At 50.1% G+C, this 23,589-nt stretch overlaps 1 protein-coding gene across 2 annotated transcripts in view; it reads right to left on the reverse strand.

Moving 5' to 3' along the window:
- LOC119965302 (pterin-4-alpha-carbinolamine dehydratase 2-like) overlaps window positions 1-23,589 on the reverse strand; it is a 92,320-nt gene that overhangs the window by 63,342 nt on the left and 5,389 nt on the right. For both annotated transcript variants that reach the window (XM_038795850.1, XM_038795851.1), the window contains exon 2: window positions 3,189-3,320. In XM_038795850.1, coding sequence (XP_038651778.1) covers window positions 3,189-3,320 — 132 coding nt within the window. The remainder of the gene's footprint in view (window positions 1-3,188; window positions 3,321-23,589) is intronic.

A 23,589-nucleotide genomic window follows, 5' to 3' on the forward strand; every position in this document is an offset into this window, starting at 1 on the left:
CACTTCTCAATTGGAGATTGTAATGTTTTGCCATTAGACTATTTATTAGTTACAGAATACTGAGGGAAGGCTAAAGTAGCCCCTTCATTCCTGGTACAAAACACGGAGGTTTGTCTGAAGTGCAAAACAACATTTCTGTGCTGCAGCTCCAGTTGTTTTTTTTTCCCAATTAAGGGGCAATTTAGTGTGGCCAATCCACCTAACCTGCACATCTTTGGGTTGTGGGGGTGAGACCCATGCAGACACAGGGAGAATGTACAAACTCCACATGGACAGTGAGCCGGGGCCGAGATCGAACCCGGGTCCTTGGCGCCGTGAGGCAGCAGTGCTAACCACTGCGCCACAGTACCACCCAGCTCCAGTTCTTTCGGACCAACATCCCAGATAAGTCTTTTGACAAATTTGGAGATGGCATAGGCTGCCATGGAACAGTCCAGCTTCATTCAGTCCAACTATCGGTGCGACTTTGGACTGTACAGAGTCCAGGAGCAATTAGTGCCAAGTTAGAGACATTACCATGTATGTCACATGAAAACTGAATTAAGGCTTCCCTGAACCCAATTCAGTAATGAAATGGGATGAAAGTAAATTACTGCGGATGCTGGAATCTGAAACCAAGGAGAAAATGCTGGAAAATCTCAGCAGGTGTGGCAGCATCTGTAGGGAGAGAAAAGAGCTTACATTACGAGTCCAGCTGACCCTTTGTCAAAGCTGGTCTTGACAAAGGATCATCTGGACTCAAAACGTAAGCTCTTTTCTCTCCCTACAGATGCTGCCAGAGCTGCTGAGATTTTCCAGCATTTTCTCTTTGGTTTCAGTAAACGCACAACTAGCAGAGAAAGGAGAGGTTTTATAAAAATCCAATTTTTTATGGTGTCCTGTCCATTCTTCATAAATAACCTAAACAATTAGCTTATTTCACTCACTTTGTGTAATTAGAGCTGAGTTCAATTTTCCTTTGTGCCAGATATTTGCATACCCTGTTCTGACAGGAACAGTATAACCACCTAGATGCATTTGTCCCCTCCCATCACAGGAACCCCGATGCTGGCTGCAGCACCAGTTGAGGTTAGCTAACTCTGAAATAGGTGAAGGATCAAAGGGCATGACAAGTTCAATTGGGTTTCCTGGTGGCCCATGAGCCAATGAGAGGAGATTTTCATCCCATTGGTCCGCACTAATTTTACATCCAGATGCTAGAGGTCGATAAGCCGGGCTCTTTGGCAACAAACCTCTCAGCTACAAAGAACTTCCTCCCAGCAATTTTGCCACGGAAAAATCACAAGTAAAAACACCTCCTTTCAGACTTGCTTTTTTCACTGAAATTATCAGGAGGACTTTCAGGCCCGCACACTCTCTATACAAGCCTTTATTCATTTAATTCCAGTCATTATTGAACAATTCACTGATGAAGTTGTTCAGAGGGACTTACAGAAACCCCTGGGGCAGGATTTTCCGGCAGCCAGGATGATCCGGCCCATCCCGCCTCGAAGGGGGCCAGAAAATCACAGTCCTCATTTCTGACATGGGGCGAAATTCTCCGACCCCACGCAGGGTCGGAGAATCGGCCGGCAGCGGCGTTATTCCCGCTCCCGCAGGGTTTTTAATTCTCTGACCGGCCAAAAACCGGCGCTGTGCAAATCCCGCCGGCAGCCTCTGAAAACAGCTGGCGCCGGCGGGATTTCATTATATCTTTTTTTTCCACAAATCTCCGGCCCGGATGGGCCGAAGTCCCGCCGACGTGGCCATGGGTCACGTCGGCGAAAATCACAGTACCTTTAAAACGGCGTCAACCATTGAAGATGGTTGACGCCGTTCAGTGTCGGGGGGGGGGGGGGGGGGGGGGGGGGAGTTGCGGCATCGGGGGGGGGGTTGCGGCATCGGGGGGGGGGTGCGGCATCGGGGGGGGGGTGTTGCGGCATCGGGGGGGGGTGTTGCGGCATCGGGGGAGGTTGCGGCATCGGGGGGGTTGCGGCATGGGGGGGGGGGGTTTGGGGGCAGCGGCGTGCAGAGAGGGGGGGCGACGGATGCCCGGGGCCAACGCACCGTCGCCCCCCCCTCTGTACGCTGCTGCCCCCTACCCCAACCACCCCCCCCTCACCACCCCTACCTCCCTCCAACACGCCTACCCCCCTCCCCACCACCCTACCCCCCTCCCCACCACCCCTACCCCCCTCCAACGCCGCCCCCCATCTCTCACAACGCCGCAACCCCCCACCCTCAACGCCGGTACCCACACCCCGTCCCCCTCCCTCTGAAGGCCGGTACCCCACACCCCCCCCTCTCTCCTCCTCCCCCCGTCCTTCCTCCTCCCCCCCTTCCTTCCTCCTCCCCCCTTCCTTCCTCCTCCCCCCTTCCTTCCTCCTCCCCCCTTCCTTCCTCCTCCCCCCTCCTTCCTCCCCCCCCTTCCTTCCTTCTCCCCCCCTTCCTTCCTCCGTTGGGGGGGGGGGGGGGGGGGGGGGGTGCGGCGTTGGAGGGGGGTAGGGGTGGTGAAGGGGGTAGGGGTGGTGAGGGGAGGGGGTTGGGGTAGGGGCAGCTGCGTGCAGAGGGGGGGGCGACGGTGCGTTGGCCCCGGGCATCCGTCGCCCCCCTCCTCTGCACGCCGCTGCCCCAACCCCAACCCCCCCTCACCACCCCTACCCCCTTCACCACCCCAACCCCCCCTCACCACCCCTACCCCCTTCACCACCCCTACCCCCTTCACCACCCCTACCCCCCTCCAACGCCGCCCCCCCCTCAACTCAACGCCGCAAACCCACCCCCCCCCTCCTCTCAACTCAACGCCGCAAACCCCCCAACGCCGGGTCTGTCTCTCTCCTCCTCCCCCCCCCCCCAAATGCCGGGCTGTCTCTCTCCTCCCCCCCCCCCAAAATGCCGGTCTGTCTCTCTCCTCCTCCCCCGCCCCCCCCCCCCCCAAAACGCCGAGTCTCACCACTTCCGCAGCTGGTGAAACTGACGCGTATCGCGTCAGTCAGCTGCTGGCCCCTCCGGGAACGGAGAAAAGCTGCCTAAAACAAGGCCCCCACGCCGGAGTCATCTACCCCAATTTTGCTCGCTGGAAATCGGCGTTACGACGGTCTGCAGAGAATTTCGCCCTCGGGCTTTACACAGAGGGAAAAATGTACACGTCTTTGAGCAGATTATTGCCAAGTCACAGTAACTATTTATAAGATTACAAAATACTGCACCTGGTTAAAATTCTTGAATGAAAATTCTTTAAAAAGTGCGCCTCTGTCGTCAACTTCCTCCCACCCAGCTGCTTTTAGTTCTGGTAGAAGCTGTTCCCTTTCCTCTGGGGATAACCACTGGGTCTGTGACGTCTAAAAGAACATCAAGCACAAGACATTAATGAACCTCACATAATTTCAAGAAAATCAACAACATAGGCATTTATAAATATGGACATTATGATAAATAACCATATGTTTAGTAATGTGAACTATCTAGGATTGCGTATAATTAAGGAGGGAGAGACATTCAATGGCATTTCACTTGAACCTTAATGTCATGTTTTGTTCTTCTGTATGACAAGGCATGCATGACCATGGACAAGGAACTAGAATTCTCTCACTACACCCTAACCAAATATCCACACATAAAATTAACATATGTTCTATAAGGGAAGTAAAGCTAAGACATGCAGGGCAGCTCCATTGAGTGGCATGTGTGGCCTGTAATATGTGGCTACTGGTATCCTATACGGTCATATGTACAGGAAGTGCCGCCAGCTGCAGAAACTTGAGCTCCGGGTTTCAGAGTTCGAACGGCAGCTGGAGTCACTGTGACATATCCGTGAGGCTAAGAACTACTGGATAGCACACTCAGAGAGGTGGTCAAACTGCAGCTTCGGAGCCTGGGGTCAGAGAGGAAATGGGCGACTGCCAGGCAGTCCAAGAGAACTAGGCAGGTGGTGCAGAGAAGTCCCCTGGGTTCCTGCTCACTAATTGGTTTTCCAAATTGGAAGCTGATGAGGGCACTATTTCTCAGAGGAGTGCAGTCAGGGCCAGGTCTGTGGCATGACAAAAGGCTCGGCTATGCACGAGAGGAGGATGAAGAAAGACAGACCAATTATGTTAGGGGATTGGTTAGTGAGGGGAACAGACAGGTGTTTCTGTGGCCTTGGATATGACTCCAGGATTGGATATGGTCTCTCTGGTGCCAAGGTCAAGGGTGTCTGCAGGAAGATTGGGAGAAATAGGAGAAAGTGCAGGTCAGCAAGGACTGGTATGATGGCTGGTTTGCATTAATATGCAGGCAGCAAGACTTTGGATGCATGGATGTTAATCAGGATGGAAGACTAGCCTGAAGATCATCAGAATAGTCAATCTTGAAGTTGGCAAAAGAATGGATGAAGTTTTAACTGCAGGTGAGTTAAAGCAGTGGTGGAGGGAGGTAATCACACAAAGGTGAAAGTAGGCCTCCAATATGATGCAAAGGCTGTGCGATCTGAGCTCAGCTTGGTGTTGATTGGGATGCAAGCAATCTGACTCAGCCAGAGAGCCACTCGGAAGAAAAGTAGCTGGTGTGAATATTTCTAGCACAGGATAGGAGCAATGGTTCAATTTCCCCATGTTTAGTAGAAGGAACTTATAGCTCCTCTACAACTGGAAGTCAGACAAACAATCTGACAGCAGACGCATTGGAGGATCAAGAGGGGCTGGTTTAGCTCAAGGGGCAGGTTTAGCTCACTGGGCTAAATCGTTGGCTTTTAAAGCAGACCAAGCAGGCCAGCAGCACGGTTCGATTCCCGTACCAGCCTCCCCGGACAGGTGCCGGAATGTGGCGACTAGGGGCTTTTCACAGTAACTTCATTGAAGCCTACTCGTGACAATAAGCGATTTTCATTTTCATTTTCATTTCAAAGTAGTGGCGAAGGATTGAGAATAGCGATGGAAAGGTGCTGTACAGGGTTATAATACGCTTGAGGAAACTAGCTTCACGTCTTTGGATGATGCTGCTCCGGGGAAAAGATGTGGCTGAGGACGAAGAGGGATCAAAAGGATAAATCCTTGGCTGGATACTCCAGCAGTGAACTGGAATTGGAAAAGTGGCTATCGCTGGAAATACTCTGGTTGAATAGATGAGGTACTTTCGGTGGCGGCCATGGAGTGAGCGGTCGCACATTTGGTGGCTCTCGCTGAAGGCAGATTTTTTCGGTCTATTTCCTGCCCAAAGGATGAAGCATGAGTGCAGGGGGAAGGTCTTACCCCTCTGGTATGGCTGGTGGATGGATCCATGAACTAGGAGTGGGGCAAGAAGAAAAGAGCTGCTGTAACAGGAGAGTTTTTGTGGTGCACCACAGGATAAGATGGCGGAGGGCAAGGGGGCTGCTCTGTCTGCCCTGGGGTCAACGGAGCAGTTAATAAAGTTCCTAAATGGAAAGTTCAGTCAGCAGAGGAAGGAGGCCCTGGAAGACCTAGCCAAGGTGGTGGAACCGATTAAGTCAGGGATTGAGAGAGTGGAGCAGCAGCTGGAGTCCCAGGGTTGAGCGATCCAGAAAGTGGAGAAGGCGGAGGGGGAGCACGAGGAACTGTTGGCCTTGTTGGTGGCTGAGGTGAGGGTAATGCAGGAGACCCAAATGGGGCTGAATCAGAAGGTAGAGGATCTGGAGAATCGGTCCAGAAGACAAAACCTTAAGATCGTGGAGCTGCCCGAAGGCATTGATGGTGTGGAGGCTGCCTTGTGCGTTGTCAATATGCTGGAGAAGCTGATGGGGGAGGGAGCCTCTGACCGGCCCCTAGAGGTCAACCGAGCGCCCAGGGCGCTGATGAGGAGGCCGCAGGCAGGTGAGCCGCCGAGGGCAATGGTGGTGCAATTGCACCACTTCCTGGATTAGTAAGAGATTCTCCAATGGGCGAGGCATAGCAGGAAATGCACCTGGGAAGGGAACGAGCTGCAGGTGTACCAGAACCTGAGAGCAGAATTGGTGAAGAGGGAAAAGGGAGGGGTAGTTTGGAGAACTGTATCCAGCTCGCCTGTTAGTGACTTTCCAGCTGCAAGAGTACTATTTCTGCATGTCAGAAGAGGCGATGGGGTTTATGAGGGACAATGGACTGGGAGGAGAGTGGGGACATTGAACTTTGGAGTTTGAGTGTTTTTGAAAAGTTTTTTTGTAAGTTTTTGAAGGCGGGTTTTCTGGAGGGCAGGTTTTTCATGGGGAAACATCGAGAGTGAGAGCACCTTTTGTTACTCTTTAGGGGAGTATTGTTGGGGGAGAGGGAAAGGCAGTTGGGGTGGTCTGGAAGTAGGAGGCCTTGGGTAGGGGCCACTATGCTAGAAGGGCAGGCTAGTTATGGGTGTGAAGTGGAGGGTTGTCAGGAGGCAGGCACCGGGGGTACGGTGGGGTTGGTGTTTTGTTCGAAGGTGGGGTGGGGGTTGTTGACAAGGGTGGGGTTGATTTGACGCAGTTGGAAAAGGATCGATGACGATGGACGTCCTAGGGTGGGCCTAGAGAGTCAAATGACACAGACCGGGGCTGGCATAAAAAGGGATATGGTTGATCGGCAGGGCAGGGGGATGGGGAGCTTTGTGGCAGATATAAGGGGGGAGGATCGTGATGGTTATTGGAAAGCTGGAGGGAATGCTGGCAGCTTTGGTAAACGTTTATGTCCCAAATTGGGATGATGTCGATTTTAAGAGGTGGGTGTTAGGGTAGATTCCTGACTTGGGCTCGCGCCAGTTGATAATGGGGGGTGGGGGCTAATATGGTTATAGAGCCGAGCTGGACCGATCGAGCCCTAAGTCAGCGAAGGTGTCAGCAGTGGGGAAGGAGCTGAAGGGGTTTATGGAGCACACGGTGGGGGTGGGCCTGTAGAGCATTTGGAGGCCGAGGGTGAAGTAATACTTCTCCTACGTGCACTGGGTATACTTCTGGATTGATTTCTTTATGTTAGACAAGGCACTTGCTTGCGGGGGTGGTCGACTTGGGGTACTTAGCAATTGTGGTTTCTGACCATGTGCCACACTGGGTGGATTTGTGCGTGGCCCGGGGTGGGGGGTTGTTGGCGTTGGATCCAGAGAAGGTGAATGCCGTGTTTGACACATTCTCCAGAAGTCTATATGACTGTATGAGTCTGAGACCCCCCCAGCCGGGGGTTTTATAAGAGGTTAGGGGCGGACCTGGGGCCACTGCTGGTGAGGGTGTATAATGAAGCAAGGGAGAGGGGGAATCTCCCCCCTACATTGTTGCAGGCTTCCATCTACCTGATATTAAACAAGGACAAGGATCGGGAACAGTGAGGGTTGTATCACCCGATATCATTACTGAATGTGGACGCCAAACTGTTGATGTTGGTGTTGGCCTCGCGAATCGAGGACTGTGTCCCTGGGGTGATAAACGAAGACCAAATGGGATTTGTAAAGGGGAGGTAGTTGACGGCAAATGCGAGGAGGCTGCTTAATGTAATCATGAGGTCTTTGGAGGGGCAGGAGGTGGAGGTAGTGGAGGCGATGGACACAGAGAAGGCATTTGGTTGGGTGGAGTGGGAGTATCTGCTGGAGGTGTTGAGGCGGTTCAGGTTCAGGCAGGTGGTGTTTTTTGGACTGGGTCTGGTCGCCGTACAAGGAACTGGTGGCAAGTGTGAGGACAAACCAAGTGAACTCGGGGTATTTTGAGCTGCATCGCGGGATGAGGCAGGGGTGTCCGCTCTCCCCGTTACTTTTCACCTTGGCGATAGAGCCGCTGGCAATGGCGCTTAGGGCATTGAGGGATGGAGCGGGGGGGCCTCGATCACAGGGTCTCATTGTTTGCGGACATTGGGCTGTACCGGGGACATTATCGGGATTTTGGCCAGTTCTCCGGGTACAATGGGAAAGAACAAGGTGGTCCAGACTGAGAAGAGAGGGCAGAAGGGGAGATTAGGGGAGTTGCCGTTCAGGGTGGTGGGGGCGAGCTTTAGATACTTGGCCATCCAGGTGACTCGGGGTTGGGTGCAGCTGCACAAGGTGAACCCGACTCTGCTGGTGGAGCAGAGGCCCTGCAGAGGGTGAATACGTCCTCGTCGTGTTAGAGGCTCAGCCTCTTTCAGTTTAAAGTAATACATAGGGCGCATATGACCAAGTCCAGGGGTGGCGATATTTGGGGTGTCAGAAGACCTGGGGATTCCGGGGGTGAGAGAGGCCGATGTTTTCATCTTCGCCTCCCTGATAGCCCGGGTGGTGGGTCTCAAGAGCCCCCAAAAGCGGGAGTGTGGGTGAGCGACCTGGCGGAATTCCTGAGGCTGGAGATGGTCAAGTTCGTCTTGAGGGGAGGGGTGTTGATGGATGGGTTCATTTAGAGGGGGAAGCCATTTATTGATAACTTTAAGGAGGTTTGAGGGATCAGCGGGGCGTGAGGGTGGGGGTTTGGTTGTTCTTCTGCTTTTGTTTGTTTACATGAAAATGTCTTGAATATGTTTTTTTAAATGACTGGATAGGGGAGAGATGAACACAGCGCGGTTATTCTCAGCCAAACAATGGAGAAGAGGCACTGATGGGGGATTGAGAGGTCAACTGTTTCCGAAGCTGAAGGAAGGTCCAGTGAGTTGAGGAGGTTCAGCAGATTGCTGACATTTCAGTGCTGTGACAGGAGTAAAATCCTGATTGGGGATATTTAAACAAGGAGTTGCAGGAAAGAGGGACATGAGTGTACAAGGTAGCAACTTGTTCAACAGTTTTCGAGAGGAGAAGGTCGGCAATAAAGTGATCATTTGTAAGGATAGCGGGATCAACTTCTGTTATTTTTAAAAAGGAGAGTGATAATGGAAGCACCCAGTGCCTTAGGACAAGGACTATTCCAGAACTAGCATACATTCAGATATTTTGTATTCTACTAAAACTAGATGAATTCATGTACAATTCTATCAATGAATAAAGTTTGGAATTTTTATGTATGGTAGGTTTGAGGCAGCACAATGGCACAAGTGTTTAGCACTACTGCCTCACGGCGCTGAGGTCCCAGGTTCAATCCCGGCTCAGGGTCACTGTCCATGAGGAGTTTGCACATTCTCCTTGTATTTGCCTGGGTTTCGCCCCCACAACCCAAAGATGTGCAGGGTAGGTGCATTGGCCATTCTAAAATTGCCCAAAATTGGAAAAAATGAATTGGGTACTCTTAAGTTTATTTTTTTTAAATGTATGTTAGGTTTGAAAGAGCATGCAAAATGCTTCAGCGGCAAAAGTTTTTTTCTGCCGCAGTATCTTAAAATCACCACAAGATGGCAAATCATCTCGACGAGAGACCAACTAACAAATTTCTAAACTTTATAAGTATCAATTTTGCATTTTTGAAATTGTCAAATGAACTGAAAATTTTAGACCCTTAATAAAAAGTGCATCACAGGAAATCTAATATGGGTGCTAATTTTTCATAAGTATGTCCGTACTGAAGTCACTTTTTTAAAATGTTTTTTCTTTATAAATTTAGAATACCCAATTCATTTTTTTTCAAATTAAGGGGCAGTTTAGCATGGCCAATCCACCTACTCTGCACATCTTTGGGTTGTGGGGTGAGACCCACGCAGACACAGGGAGAACGTGCAAACTCCACAAGGACAGTGACCCAGGGCCGGGATCGAACCCGGGTCCTCGCTGCGAGTGCTGGGAAACACGCAGCTAAACGCGCTCACTATGGGACTTTGTCCCCATTCAGTTAAATCGCTTCCTCTCTTTTGAATCCTGTTATGTGCCACAGAGTTCTGCTCATTTGTTGGTGGAGAAATACAAAGGACAAGTGACTTCCCACTGGAAAGTCCACCTTTGTAATATCAGAGTAAGGTTTACAAAAGTAACCAGTAATCCTTCACACATAAATACTGAGGATTCCTTTAACTTACATAAAATAAGAATGTGGCGAAATTCACTACTCAGACGTATGTTTACTACACTGTGTTTTATAAGCATTTGATTTGTATCAATCCATTTCTTTTAAGAAGCACAAGAAAACTACAACACCGACACTGTTCAACAACAGAACTTGTATTTCTCTAGCACCGTTAACATGATAAACCACTCAAGGCCCCTTCACAGGAATATTAAAAAATAAAGTATGACACCAAGCCCGACTACCAAAAGGGTAGGTTTTAAGGAGTGAATATTTGAAGAAAGTGAGGTCGAGAGGCAGGGAGGTCATTCCTGAGCTTGAAGCACAGAGAAGTGAAGGAAAAGTTCCAGAGATGTAGAGGAAAGGATTGCAAAGATGATTCTGCATAGGAGCGAAATTAACAGGGTAGTTGTTATGGGGGACTTTAACAATATTGACTGGAAACATTATAGATCGAGTACTTTAGATGGGTCCGTTTTTGTCCAATGTGTGCAGGAGGGTTTCCTGACACAGTATGTAGATAGGCCAACAAGAGGCGAGGCCACATTGGACTTGGTACTGGGTAATGAACCAGGACAGGTGCTAGATTTGGAGGTAGGTGAGCACTTTGGTGATAGTGACCACAATTCAGTTATGTTTACTTTAGCGATGGGAAGGGATAGGTATATACCGCAGGGCAAGAGTTATAGCTGGGGGAAAGGCAATTATGATGCGATGAGGCAAGACTTAGGATGCATAGGATGGGGAAGGAAACTGCAGGGGATGGGCACAATTGAAATGTGGAGCTCGTTCAAGGAACAGCTACTGCATGTCCTTGATAAGTATGTACCTGTCAGGCAGGGAGGAAGTGGTCGAGAGAGGGAACCGTGGTTTACTAAAGTAGTTGAATCACTTGTCAATAGGAAGAAGGAGGCTTATGTAAAGATGAGACGTGAAGGTTCAGTGATGGCGCTCAAGAGTTACAAGTTAGCTAGGAAGGACCGAAAGAGAGAGCTAAGAAGAGCCAGGAGGGGACATGAGAAGTCTTTGGCAGGTAGGATCAAGGATAACCCGAAAGCTTTCTATAGGTATGTTAGGAATAAAAGAATGACTAGGGTAAGAGTAGGGCCAGTCAAGGACAGTAGTGGGAAGTTGTGCGTGGAGTCCGAGGAGCTAGGAGAGGTATTAAATTAATATTTTTCGTCAGTATTCATGCAAGAAGAAGACAATGTTGTCGAGGAGAATACTGAGATACAGGCTACTAGACTAGAAGGGCTTGAGGTCCATAAGGAGGAGGTGTTAGCAATTCTGGAAAGTGTGAAAATAGATAAGTCCCCTGGGCCGGATGGGATTTATCCTAGGATTCTCTGGGAAGCTAGGGAGGAGATTGCTGAGCCTTTGGCTTTGATCTTTATGTCGTCATTGTCTACAGGAATAGTGCCAGAAGACTGGAGGATAGCAAATGTTGTCCCCTTGTTCAAGAAGGGGAGTAGAGACAACCCCGGTAACTATAGACCAGCGAGCCTTACTTCTGTTGTGGGCAAAGTCTTGGAAAGGTTTATAAGAGATAGGATTTATAATCATCTAGATAGGAATAATTTGATTTGGGATAGTCAACACGGTTTTGTGAAGGGTAGGTCGTGCTTCACAAACCTTATTGAGTTCTTTGAGAAGGTGACCAAACAGGTGGACAAGGGTAAAGCAGTTGATGTGGTGTATATGGATTTCAGTAAAGCGTTTGATAGGGTTCCCTACGGTAGGCTATTGCAGAAAATACGGATGCATGGGATTCAGGGTGATTTAGCAGTTTGGATCTGAAATTGGCTCGCTGTAAGAAGACAGAGGGTGGTGGTTGGTGGGAAATGTTCAGCCTGGAGTTCAGTTACTAGTGGTGTACCACAAGGATCTGTTTTGAGGCCACTGCTGTTTGTCATTTTTATAAATGACCTGGAGGAGGGTGTAGAAGGATGGGTGAGTAAATTTGCAAATGACACTAAAGTCGGTGGAGTTGTGGACAGTGCGGATGTTGCAGGTTACAGAGGGACATAGATAAGCTGCAGAGCTGGGCTGAGAGGTGGCAAATGGAGTTTAATGCAGAAAAGTGTGAGGTGATTCATTTTGGAAGGAGTAACAGGAAGACAGAGTACTGGGCTAATGGTAAGATTCTTGGTAGTGTGGATGAGCAGAGAGATCTCGGTGTCCATGTACATAGATCCCTGAAAGTTGCCATCCACGTTGATAGGGTTGTTAAGAAGACGTACGGTGTGTTAGCTTTTATTGGTAGAGGGATTGAGTTTTGGAGCCATGAGGTCATGTGCAGCTCTACAAAACTCTGGTGCGGCCGCATTTGGAGTATTGCGTGCAGTTCTGGTCGCCGCATTATAGGAAGGATATGGAAACATTGGAAAGGGTGCAGAGGAGATTTACCAGGATGTTGCCTGGTATGGAGGGAAGATCTTTTGAGGAAAGGCTGAGGGATTCAGGCTGTTTTCGTTAGAGAGAAGGTTAAGAGGTGGCTTAATTGAGGCATACAAGATGATCAGAGGATTAGGTAGGGTGGACAGTGAAAGCCTTTTTCCTCGGATGGTGATGGCTAGCACAAGGGGACATAGCTTTAAATTGAGGGGAGATAGATATAGGACAGATGTCAGAGGTAGGTTCTTTACTCAGAGAGTAGTAAGGGTGTGGAATGCCCTGCCTGCAACAGTAGTGGACTCGCCAACATTAAGGGCATTTAAATGGTCATTGGATAAACATATGGATGATAAGGGAATAGTGTAGATGGAATTTAGAGTGGTTTCACAGGTCGGCGCAACATCGAGGGCCGAAGGGCCTGTACTGCGCTGTAATGTTTCATGTTCTATGTTCACCAATGTTGGAGCAACTAAAATCGGGGAAGAACATGAGGCCTGCTTCAGAGAAGTGCAGGTATCTCGGAGAGTAATGGAGCTGGATGAGATCACAGAGATAGGCTGGAGCGAGGACATGGAGAAATTTCAACACGAGGATGAAAATTTTAAAATCAAGACGGCTAAAGGCATCAAATAATAATCTTTATTATTGTCACAAGTAGGCTCACGTTAACACTGTAGTGAAGTTACTGTGAAAAGCCCCTAGTCGCCACACTCTGGCACCTGTTTGGGTACACGGAGGGAGAATTCAGAATGTCTAAATTACCTAACAGCGCACCTTTCGAGACTTGTGGGAGGAAATCGGTGCATGCGGAAGAAACCCACGGAGACACGGAGACAGTGACAGTGACGCAAGCCGTGAATCGAACACGGGTCCCTGGCTCGGTGAAGCAGCAGTGCTAACCACCGTGCTACCGTGCCGCCCAGTTTTGGCTGACCTCATGTTTATGGAGGGTGGAATGCACAAGACTAGCCGGGAATACATCGGAAGAGTTAAATCAAGAGGTACACAAGGTATGAAAGAGGGGTTTCGCAGATGAGCTGAGAATAGGACAAAGTTGAGCAATGTTAGAGATGGAAATACATGGTCTCAACAATGGCAAGAATATGAGTCAGAAGATGATCTTGGCGTTGAACATGGCACGAAGGTTGCAGACAGACTCAGCTGGTTGCCAGGAGAGAGTTGGCAGCTAGGAAATGGCATCTGGAGCAGGGACAGAAACAATGGCCTCAGACTTGAAAGCATTCAATTAGGATGAAATTCCTGCTAATCCAATATCTAACGCTGACAAGTTCTTAACTGCCTCAAAATACAGCCTCAGGCCAAAATCATTTTCTAAAAGATAAATCATTCTCCAACTCCAAATAAATTCAGAAGAAAAGTGCCAATTCTGTTATTAAACAAAGCCAAAAATGAAGTGTGCTATGAATCAGCACAGGAAAGGGGAGAAAACCTTCAAAATGTGATTACACAGTACACACAGTTAGTCAATTAACATCAGCCTCTCTGCATATCCTGTTTCTGCTTCATTGATGAAAAAAATCTCAAAAGCTCTGTTACATTTAGTAGATTAGCTAAACTTCAAATTTGGTTTAAGTATTTTCAAATTGATTATGATTAACACAAAAATTACAAATTTACCATGACACAAGATGTATTCAAACATTTGCAGCAACATTTTTAGTTTAAAATTGTACAAAATTGTGCATGATACCATCATAATGCAATAATTAGGTTGTTCGCTTAGTCCCAATAACTGATGCACAAAAATGCCCAGCTAATTAGAGGCTAAAGGTAGGTCCATGTGAGCTGTGCATCAGCAACCCTCCCTCCAAATTCCTGGTCATGATCAGACCACTTTGGTCGGCTACTGCAAGTGATAGAATTTAATGAGTGAAACAAAGAATGACAAATATAAAACATGTTCAAACCACAGTCACCCTCCTGCAACACTTTAGTTACCTAGTAATCAACACTTTAGCAGTCGAGAAGGCATAGGGCATACTTGCCTTCATTGGTGGGGCATTGAGTATAAAAATTGGCAAGTAATTTTTTTTTAAACACAGAGGGTGGTGGGTGCCTGGAACTTGCTGCCAGAGGAGGTGGTGGAAGCAGGGACGATAGTGACATTTAAGGGGAATCTTGACAAATACATGAATAGGATGGGAATAGAGGGATACGGACCCAGGAAGTGTAGAAGATTTTAGTTTAGACAGGCAGCATGGTCGGCACGGGCTTGGAGGGCCGAAGGGCCTGTTCCTGTGCTGTACTTTTCTTTGTTCTTTTTTGTGTGTCTATTTTCCCTTCCCACTTAGTTAACTATTTCCGGAGTACGGTTCAACAGCTGTTAGCCACCCTTTTAGCAATTCACCCCAAAGCCCATTCCTCACGTGAACAAGTTAAATGAGGACTGGGGCCGCACGTGGCGCAGTGGTTAGCACTAGGACTACGGCGCTGAGGACCCGGGTTCGAATCCGGGCCACGGATCACTGTCCGTGTGGAGTTTGCACATTCTCCCCGTGTTTGCGTGGGTTTCACCCCCACAACCCAAACATGTGCAGAGTAGGTGCATTGGCCAAGCTAAATTGCCCCTTAATTGGAAAAAAATAATAATTAGGTACTCTAAATTTATAAACAAAAAAAAAGAATAATGAGGGCTGGCAGTGCCAGCAAGTCTAACCCAATATCAATACAGATACACTTCCAGTAGAGGATGTTAATCAATAGAAAGGAGCCTCCCCAGTTCTCGATACCCCAGCACAGAGATGCAGTTATCAGTCATTTATTGCAGGCTAAAAATCAAACCTGTGTTTGGGTCTTTGCTGTTCACCGCCTTGATCAGCTGAGTCACTGTTAATCCTTTATGATGGAAATGGCTAACTCCAAGTTACGGGGGAGTGGGAGATCCCCAGTTTGGTTGGTCACCTGCAACACACGGGGATTGGGGGGCCCAGTGAAAAGGTTGAGAGTTTTCTCCCACCTAAAGGATGAGGGTTGATGTGGTTTTTGCAGGAGATTCGTCTGCAGGAGAGGGAGCAGACCAGGGTTCAGCAGGAGAGGGAGCAGACCAGGGTTCAGCAGGAGAGGGAGCAGACCAGGGTTCAGCAGGAGAGGGAGCAGACTAGGGTTCAGCAGGAGAGTGAGCAGACCAGGGTTCGGCAGGAGAGGGAGCAGACCAGCGTGCGGAAGGAGAGGGAGCAGGCCAGGGTTCAGCAGGAGAGTGAGCAGACCAGGGTTCGGCAGGAGAGGGAGCAGACCAGCGTGCAGCAGCAGAGGGAGCAGACCAGGGATCAGCAGGAGAGGGAGCAGACCAGGGTTCAGCAGGAGAGGGAGCAGACCAGGGTTCAGCAGGAGAAGGAGCAGACCAGGGTGCGGTACGAGAGGGAGCAGACCAGGGTGCGGTAGGAGAGGGAGCAGACCAGGGTGCGGTAGGAGAGGGAGCAGACCAGGGTTCAGTAGGAGAGGGAGCAGACCAGGGTTCAGCAGGAGAGGGAGCAGACCAGGGTTCAGCAGGAGAGGGAGCAGACCAGGGTTCAGCAGGAGAGGGAGCAGACCAGGGTGTGGTAGGAGAGGGAGCAGACCAGGGTTCAGCAGGAGAGGGAGCAGACCAGGGTTCAGCAGGAGAGGGAGCAGACCAGGGTGCAGCAGGAGAGGGAGCAGACCAGGGTTCAGCAGGAGAGGGAGCAGACCAGGGTTCAGCAGGAGAGGGAGCAGACCAGGGTGCGGAAGGAGAGGGAGCAGACCAGGGTTCAGCAGGAGAAGGAGCAGACCAGGGTGCGGTACGAGAGGGAGCAGACCAGGGTGCGGTAGGAGAGGGAGCAGACCAGGGTGCGGTAGGAGAGGGAGCAGACCAGGGTTCAGCAGGAGAGGGAGCAGACCAGGGTGCGGCAGGAGAGGGAGCAGACCAGGGTTCAGCAGGAGAGGGAGCAGACCAGGGTGCGGAAGGAGAGGGAGCAGACCAGGGTTCAGCAGGAGAGGGAGCAGACCAGGGTTCAGCAGGAGAGGGAGCAGACCAGGGTTCAGCTGGAGAGGGAGCAGACCAGGTTTCAGCAGGAGAGGGAGCAGACCAGGGTTCAGCAGGAGAGGGAGCAGACCAGGTTCAGCAGGAGAGGGAGCAGACCAGGGTTCAGCAGGAGAGGGAGCAGACCAGGGTTCAGCAGGAGAGGGAGCAGACCAGGGTGTGTAGGAGAAGGGAGCAGACCATGGGTTCAGCAGAGAGTGAGCAGGACCAGGGTTCAGCAGGAGAGGGAGCAGACCAGGGTTCAGCAGGAGGGGCAGACCAGGGTTCAGCAGGAGAGGGAGCAGACCAGGGTGCGGTAGGAGAGGGAGCAGACCAGGGTTCAGCAGGAGGGAGCAGACCAGGGTTCAGCAGGAGAGGGAGCAGACCAGGGTTCAGCAGGAGAGGGAGCAGACCAGGGTTCAGCAGGAGAGGGAGCAGACCAGGGTGCGGCAGGAGAGGGAGCAGACCAGGGTGCAGCAGGAGAGGGAGCAGACCAGGGTTTAGCCGGAGAGGGAGCAGACCAGGGTTCAGCAGGAGAGGGAGCAGACCAGGGTGCAGCAGGAGAGGGAGCAGACCAGGGTTCAGCAGGAGAGGGAGCAGACCAGGGTTCAGCAGGAGAGGGAGCAGACCAGGGTTCAGCAGGAGAGGGAGCAGACCAGGGATCAGCAGGAGAGGGAGCAGACCAGGGTTCAGCAGGAGAGGGAGCAGACCAGGGTTCAGCAGGAGAGGGAGCAGACCAGGGTTCAGCAGGAGAGGGAGCAGACCAGGGTTCAGCAGGAGAGGGAGCAGACCAGGGATCAGCAGGAGAGGGAGCAGACCAGGGTTCAGCAGGAGAGGGAGCAGACCAGGGTTCAGCAGGAGAGGGAGCAGACCAGGGTGTGGAAGGAGAGGGAGCAGACCAGGGTGCGGAAGGAGAGGGAGCAGGCCAGGGTGCGGAAGGAGAGGGAGCAGACCAGGGTGAGGCAGGAGAGGGAGCAGGCCAGGGTGCGGAAGGAGAGGGAGCAGACCAGGGTGCGGAAGGAGAGGGAGCAGGCCAGGGTGCGGCAGGAGAGGGAGCAGACCAGGGTGAGGCAGGAGAGGGAGCAGGCCAGGGTGCGGAAGGAGAGGGAGCAGACCAGGGTGCGGAAGGGGTGGGTGAGCCAGGTTTTACATTTGGGCTTCGAGGGCAGGGCCCGGGGGGGGGGGTTGATTCTATCTCGCCCTCCATGCTACGGGAGGCCGTAAAGACTGTGATTAGGGGAGATACTATATCGTATAAGGTGCATCTGGTGTGGGAGTTAAGGGCCAAATGGCAGAGGTTGGTGGATGTGATCCTGGAGCTGGACCACAGGTACTCGTGTGATCCTTCCCCGAAGCTTCTGGCAAGCTGGAAAAAGCTGCAGACACGGTTTGACCTGTTGTCTATGGGGAAGGCAATGAGACGGTTGCAACATTCAAGGGGGTCTTTTATGAGTATGGAGAGAAGGCCTGCCATCTGTTAGATCATCAGCTGAGGTGACAGGCAGCCTCCCCAGTACAGTTTTTGATAGGGCTTCTTGGCTACTGTTCATACCAATACCTTTAGTTCAGAGGACTTCCATTTGAAAAGGGGGAATCGACAGGGATGTCCGATGTCTCCCTCTTATTTGCCTTAGCGATTGAGCCTTTACCCATAGTTTTGAGGGCTGCAAGTGGAAGGGGATAAAGAGAGAACGGGTGCAGCATAGGGTGTCTCTGTATGTGGACAATCTGCTGCTTTATGTTACAGACCCGGCCCCCACCATGGGTGATATAACGGAGCTATTGAGGAGCTTTGGTTCATTTTTGGGCTGCAAGAATCCCCCCACCCCCTCACGGGGATGGAAGCCAATTTGGGGATATTGCCTTTTCACTTGGCCAGCTCTAGCTTCAGATATCTGGGAGTCCGGGTGACCCATGATTTGTCCTGGTTGCATGAACTGATCTTGGAACCCTGGTGGGACAAAGTTAAGTACGATTTGTAAAAGTGAGACAACCTTCCTCTGTCATGGGGGGGGGGGGGGGGGGGGGGGGGGCAGATTCCAGTCTATCAAAATGAATATTCTTCCAAGGATTTCGTTTTTGTTTCAATATCTTCCTCCCTAAATCTTTCTTTGGGAGGGCGCATAAGTTGATTTTGTCTTTTATATTGGCAGGTAAGTCTCCGAGGATCCGTAGGGTAATTCTTCAATGGCATAGGCAGTTGGGGGGCCTAGTACTGCCGCATTTTCTTTAGTGGCCAATACTGAGAAGGTGCTGGGGTGGTGCAGTGACCCAGGTTCCATATGGGGACAGAGAGGTATGGTCATGTAGAGAGACTAGTCTGGGGGCGTTGGTAACAGCCTCGCTTCCTCCAGCTGGGTACACCTCAAGCACAGTGGTTGTGTCTACTTTAAGGATATGGAGACAATTCAGGCAGCATTTTCAGCTTGGAACGGTGTTGAAGCTGGCTCCTATCTATGCCAATCATTTATTTGAATCGTTGAGATTAGACGCTACATTCGGGGTGTGAGAAGGGATGGGGCTGGAGAGATCCGGGGATTTGTTTATAGGGGGATGGTTTGCCAGCTCGGGGGAGTTGCCGGTGAAGTTGCGGGGGGGTTGGGGCACTCGTTCAGGTACCTCCAGATAAGGAATTTTGTCCGGTCGGCCTTCCTAATATTTCCCGAGGCACCGCGGACGCCTCTGTTGGAAAGGATACTTCCGTTGGCGAGGTCCGAAGAGGGTAGCACGTCTGGTATTTATGGGCGAAGTGTGTCTGAGGACTCGGACATGTTGGATGGAGTGAAGTGAAGGTGAAGTGCGAGAGGGAGCTGGGGCCTATAGTCGATGATGAGGTGTGGAGCGAGGCCCTGCATAGAGTGAACTCCAGATCTTCTTGTCTGCGGCTTCGTCTAATCCAATTTAAGGTGGTGCACGGGGAACATCTGACCAAAACTAGGCTGAAGGGTTACTTTCCAGAGGCAGAAGACAACTGTGAGTAGTGGGTCGGCCAAACTCACACATATGTTCTGGTCTTGCCCCAAACTGGCAAGCTTTTGGGTCTCATTCTTCAACACCGTGTCGACGATTCTGAATATCGAACTGGAGCCTTGTGCTCTGGTGGCCATTTTCTGGCTGTCGGACTTGCCGGGGCTGCAGGCAGGAATGAAGGCAGATGTCCTTGTCTTCGCGTCACTGATTGCCCAGAGGAGAGTTCTGCTGGGGTGGAGGTCTTCATCTCCACCAGTGCCTTGGTATGGTTGGGTGAACTAATGGAATTCTTGTATCTGGATAAAGTCAAGTGCATCATTAAGGGGTTGGATGAAGGGTTCTAGAGGTCTGAGTTATTCACTACCTACTTTAAGGAATTAGTCACCGTCAGTTGCTTGGGGGGGGGGGGGGGGGGGATGTTTAGTTTATTTTGCTAATTTTTCCACGTTTTTTTATCTTGGTGGATGGGATGGGCATGATTAGTCGGGAGTTTTGGTTATGTTGGTTTCTGTGCATCATCTGCTGTGGTAATATGGGTTTTGTTATAAAATTGGAAAATCGTCAATAAAAAAATATATTTTTTAAAAAGTGCGTCCAGTGGGTTTATTGCAAGAGCCACAACGTTCATATACTGGTATTTCTATTTGCCTAATATCTAGGAAAATACACGAGTGGCTAACTGAATTGAACCAAAGGAAACTTTCAGCATGAAAAGCACAAAACATTACCAAGTTATTTAAAAGATCCAAACTCACACTGAAAATTCAAAACTAATTTCAAAATCAAATAAAGGACAACATCTCATGTCAGCATTTCACTAGATGTCGAACCTAATCATGTGTTAACTATAATCTTTAACTCTTTTGTGGAAAAACAGAAATCTTCCGCATTCAGACATTATAATGGCAAAATTACTAAACTTCCACACTGAAGTCCCCATCAATTTCAAGTAATAGCCACATTCAGGCTTACTCCAATGAATGAATGAATTAAGAGTCCCGGATAAGAAGGGGATGCAAAAGGAAGGAAGGCAGTGTAGTCAAACAGCCCTTTTGTACTATCCAATTTCATTTTCTGCTAAGATAAACACGCAAATCAGACATGACTATGTTCTTGGGTTCCATGCACTGCTAATCAAGAAGAGTGGTGCACAAGACACGGCATAGAATTAGATTACAAAAATGTAATTGTATTAAAAAGATCTACAAAATTACATTGTAAACAGAAAATTTAACCAGTATTTTAATTTTTGAATCAATTTGAAATTGAATGTGGTTGCAATCCTATCCTGACAGTAGTCAAATCATGATCATTGTATAATTCATTTACTTTGAAAACACAATATTTGCAGATGAATTCTACAAATCGAAAGACAAGGAACTTTGCAATTGACCTTTCTAATATGCAAAAACATAAGATGCATTGTGAAGCATGATCAAACATAGCATGATCCAGAACATTATTACTTTTGGTTCAGTTTGTTCAATCCACCCAAATCGCCAATGAGGGAATTCTTGCTGGAGTGCAGTTAGACAACTGCAGCCCTCTACTGCACTACTGTCTTCTTTTTTTAAATTAATTTAAATTACCCAATTATTTTTTCCAATTAAGGGGCAATTTAGCATGGCCAATCCACCTACTCTGCACATCTTTGGGTTGTGGGGGCGAAACCCACGCAGACACGGGGAGAATGTGCAAGCTCCACACGGACAGTGACCCAGAGCCGGGATCGAACCTGGGACCTCAGCGCCGTGAGGCGGTTGTGCTAACCACTAGGCCACCGTGCTGCCCTATTGCACTATTGTCAATGACAACCTGCACTTATATCGCACTCTTCTCCCCAGCACTGTCCGAAAGCTCGAAACAGGTTCAAAAACAGATAACGGAGCCAACAAAGGGAATATTAGCAAAGACTAAAAGATTTGATCAAAGATGTGGATTGTAAAGGTCATCTTAAAAAGAGGCAGATTAAGTATGGGACTCTCAAGAGTATGGGATCAGTCAGCTGTTCGCACAGCCACCATTAGTGAAGCAAAGAGGGAAAGTACATGAACAGGAGGTCAGAGTTTGGGGAAGGGGTAGGGCAGATACAGGGAGGGAATGAAAATTGTCAGGGTGGTGATGGGGGAGCAGGACCTGGTGCTGGATAGAAGTGGAGTAGCAGAATTTCAGATGAGGTGGGGGGGGTGGTGGTGAGGGGAATGGGGCGAAAGCATTGATGCATCTTTGACTTTGTCTATATATATATGTTTCTGGAACCTACCTCTTCATTCACCTGAGGAAGGAGCTGTGCTCCAAAAGCTAATGATTAGAAACAAACCTGTTGGACTTTAACCTGGTGTTGTAAGACTTCTTACTGTGCTCACCCCAGTCCAACTCCAGCATCTCTAAATCAAGGGGCAGGCAGATGAATTTACAGGAGTTGCAGTAGGCAGTGATGTAGAACATGGGGTCAGAAATTCAACATGGGGTCAAATGGAAAACCAAACTGCAAACATAGTCCCAAGGGCTGCTGGAGAGTGATAGAGTCAGTCGCAAGGCCACAGAGTTTGAGGCAGGGGCCAAAGAGAATAATTTTAGTCTTTCCAACATTTAGGGAAATGGGAGTTCACACAGACCTGGATGTCAGGCAACCAGTCCCCTAACACAGTAAGCAGTGAATGGGTGAGGGCAGGAAGTGGACGTGTAGAGTTAGGCATCATTTAAATCAGCCAGGGTGATCACATGCCTGCAGATGATGTCAAGCTTACGAGGAAGGGTCAAGGATACATCCCGGGGGGGGGGGGGGGGGGGGGGGGGGGGGAGACGGACGGATTCTAAAGGGCTGCAGAAGCGTGGTGAATGTGGTGCTCGATCAATGACTCTAGAAGTTAGATTGGACGACAATTGAAGGCTTTATTGTACTAGATGTTTCCCCCAGCAGCGCAGGTACAGAATGCAGCTGCTGGGGAGACACGGGCTCTTATACTCCGCCTTACTGGGTACTAACCAGCCAGGCACTATTCAGCTGCTCTCTCAAACTGAAACTAAAAGCAGAAGCGAGCTCAGTTCCCCCCATCCTCTGACATCACTTCAGTAATATGAGCTGCTCTATTTCTTAAAGGTACATTGCTTAAACATCCATTTCTTAAACGTACTCTCACATGACAACCCCCTGTTAAAAAAAAGAGTCCAGCAGGGTGGTGGTCTCAGGTTATACAGTGGTAGAGGTTGAGGTTATGGTGGTACCCGGTATACATTAGCACAGTGTTTTGCCTCGTTACATGTCACAACTATTAACAGTATTTATTTACAATCAGAATGAAACAATTAGTCGATCGGGGGCCCTGGTCATCCTCTGCGATCGTCGTAGCTTCAGCGGTGATGCAGGCGCCGGCTCGGGCATCCGTGCCCTGGAGCATGGCTTTGGCTTCTTCGGCAGCATCATCACCCCTGGATGGGACCGGTGGGAGGACCGATCCACCTGGGAAGGGGGTGGCTGTGGGGTGCGCCGGTGGGAGGGAGGGGGGTGGTGGTGGTGTGGGTGGGGATCCAACAGGCATCAGGTCCCGAAGGGAGACCGTATCCTGTCGGCCGTCGGGGTACGCCACGTAGGTGTATTGAGTGTGAAGGAGATGGACCCTCTCGACCAATGGGTCCAACTTGTGTGCACACACGTGTTTGCAGAGCAGGATGGGTCCAGGAGCTGCCAGCCAGGTCGGGTGCGAGGTCCCGGAGGAGGACTTCCTAGGGAAGACAAGGAGACGTCCGTGAGGTGTTTGGTTGGTCATGGTACACAGCAGTGATCGGATGGAGTGGAGAGCATCAGGAAGGACCTCCTGTCAGCGGGAGACTGGGAGATTCCTGGACTGTAGGGCGGTCTTCCAGACCGTTCCTTTCTCCCTCTCTACCTGTCCGTTCCTCGGGGGTTGTAATTGGTTGTCCTGCTCAAGGCAATGCCCTTCCTGAGCAGGAATTGACACAGTTCGTCACTCATAAAGGAGGACCCCCTATCGCTGTGTATGTAGGTGGGGAAACCGAACAGTATAAAGATACTGTGGAGGGCTTTTATGATGATGGCTGCTGTCATGTCGGGGCAGGGGATGGCGAATGGGAACCGGGAGTACTCGTCAATCACGTTCAGGAAGTACTTGTTGCGGTTGGTGGAGGGGAGGGGCCCTTCCACACTGAGGAATTCAAAGGGACGGGAAGCCTTTATCAGGTGCGCTTTCTCTGGCCTGTAGAAGTGTGGCTTGCACTCCGCGCAGACTTGGCAGTTCCTGGTGGCGGTCCGGACCTCCTCGATGGAGTAGGGCAAGTTTCGGGTCTTGATGAAATGGAAGAATCGAGTGACCCCCGGGTGGCAGAGGTCCTTGTGGAGGGCCCGGAGTCGGTCCACTTGTGCATTGGCACATGAACTGCAGGATAGGGCATCAGGAGGCTCATTTAG

Source organism: Scyliorhinus canicula, chromosome 4, assembly GCF_902713615.1.
Source record: "Scyliorhinus canicula chromosome 4, sScyCan1.1, whole genome shotgun sequence".
Classification (NCBI taxonomy): Eukaryota; Metazoa; Chordata; class Chondrichthyes; order Carcharhiniformes; family Scyliorhinidae; genus Scyliorhinus; species Scyliorhinus canicula.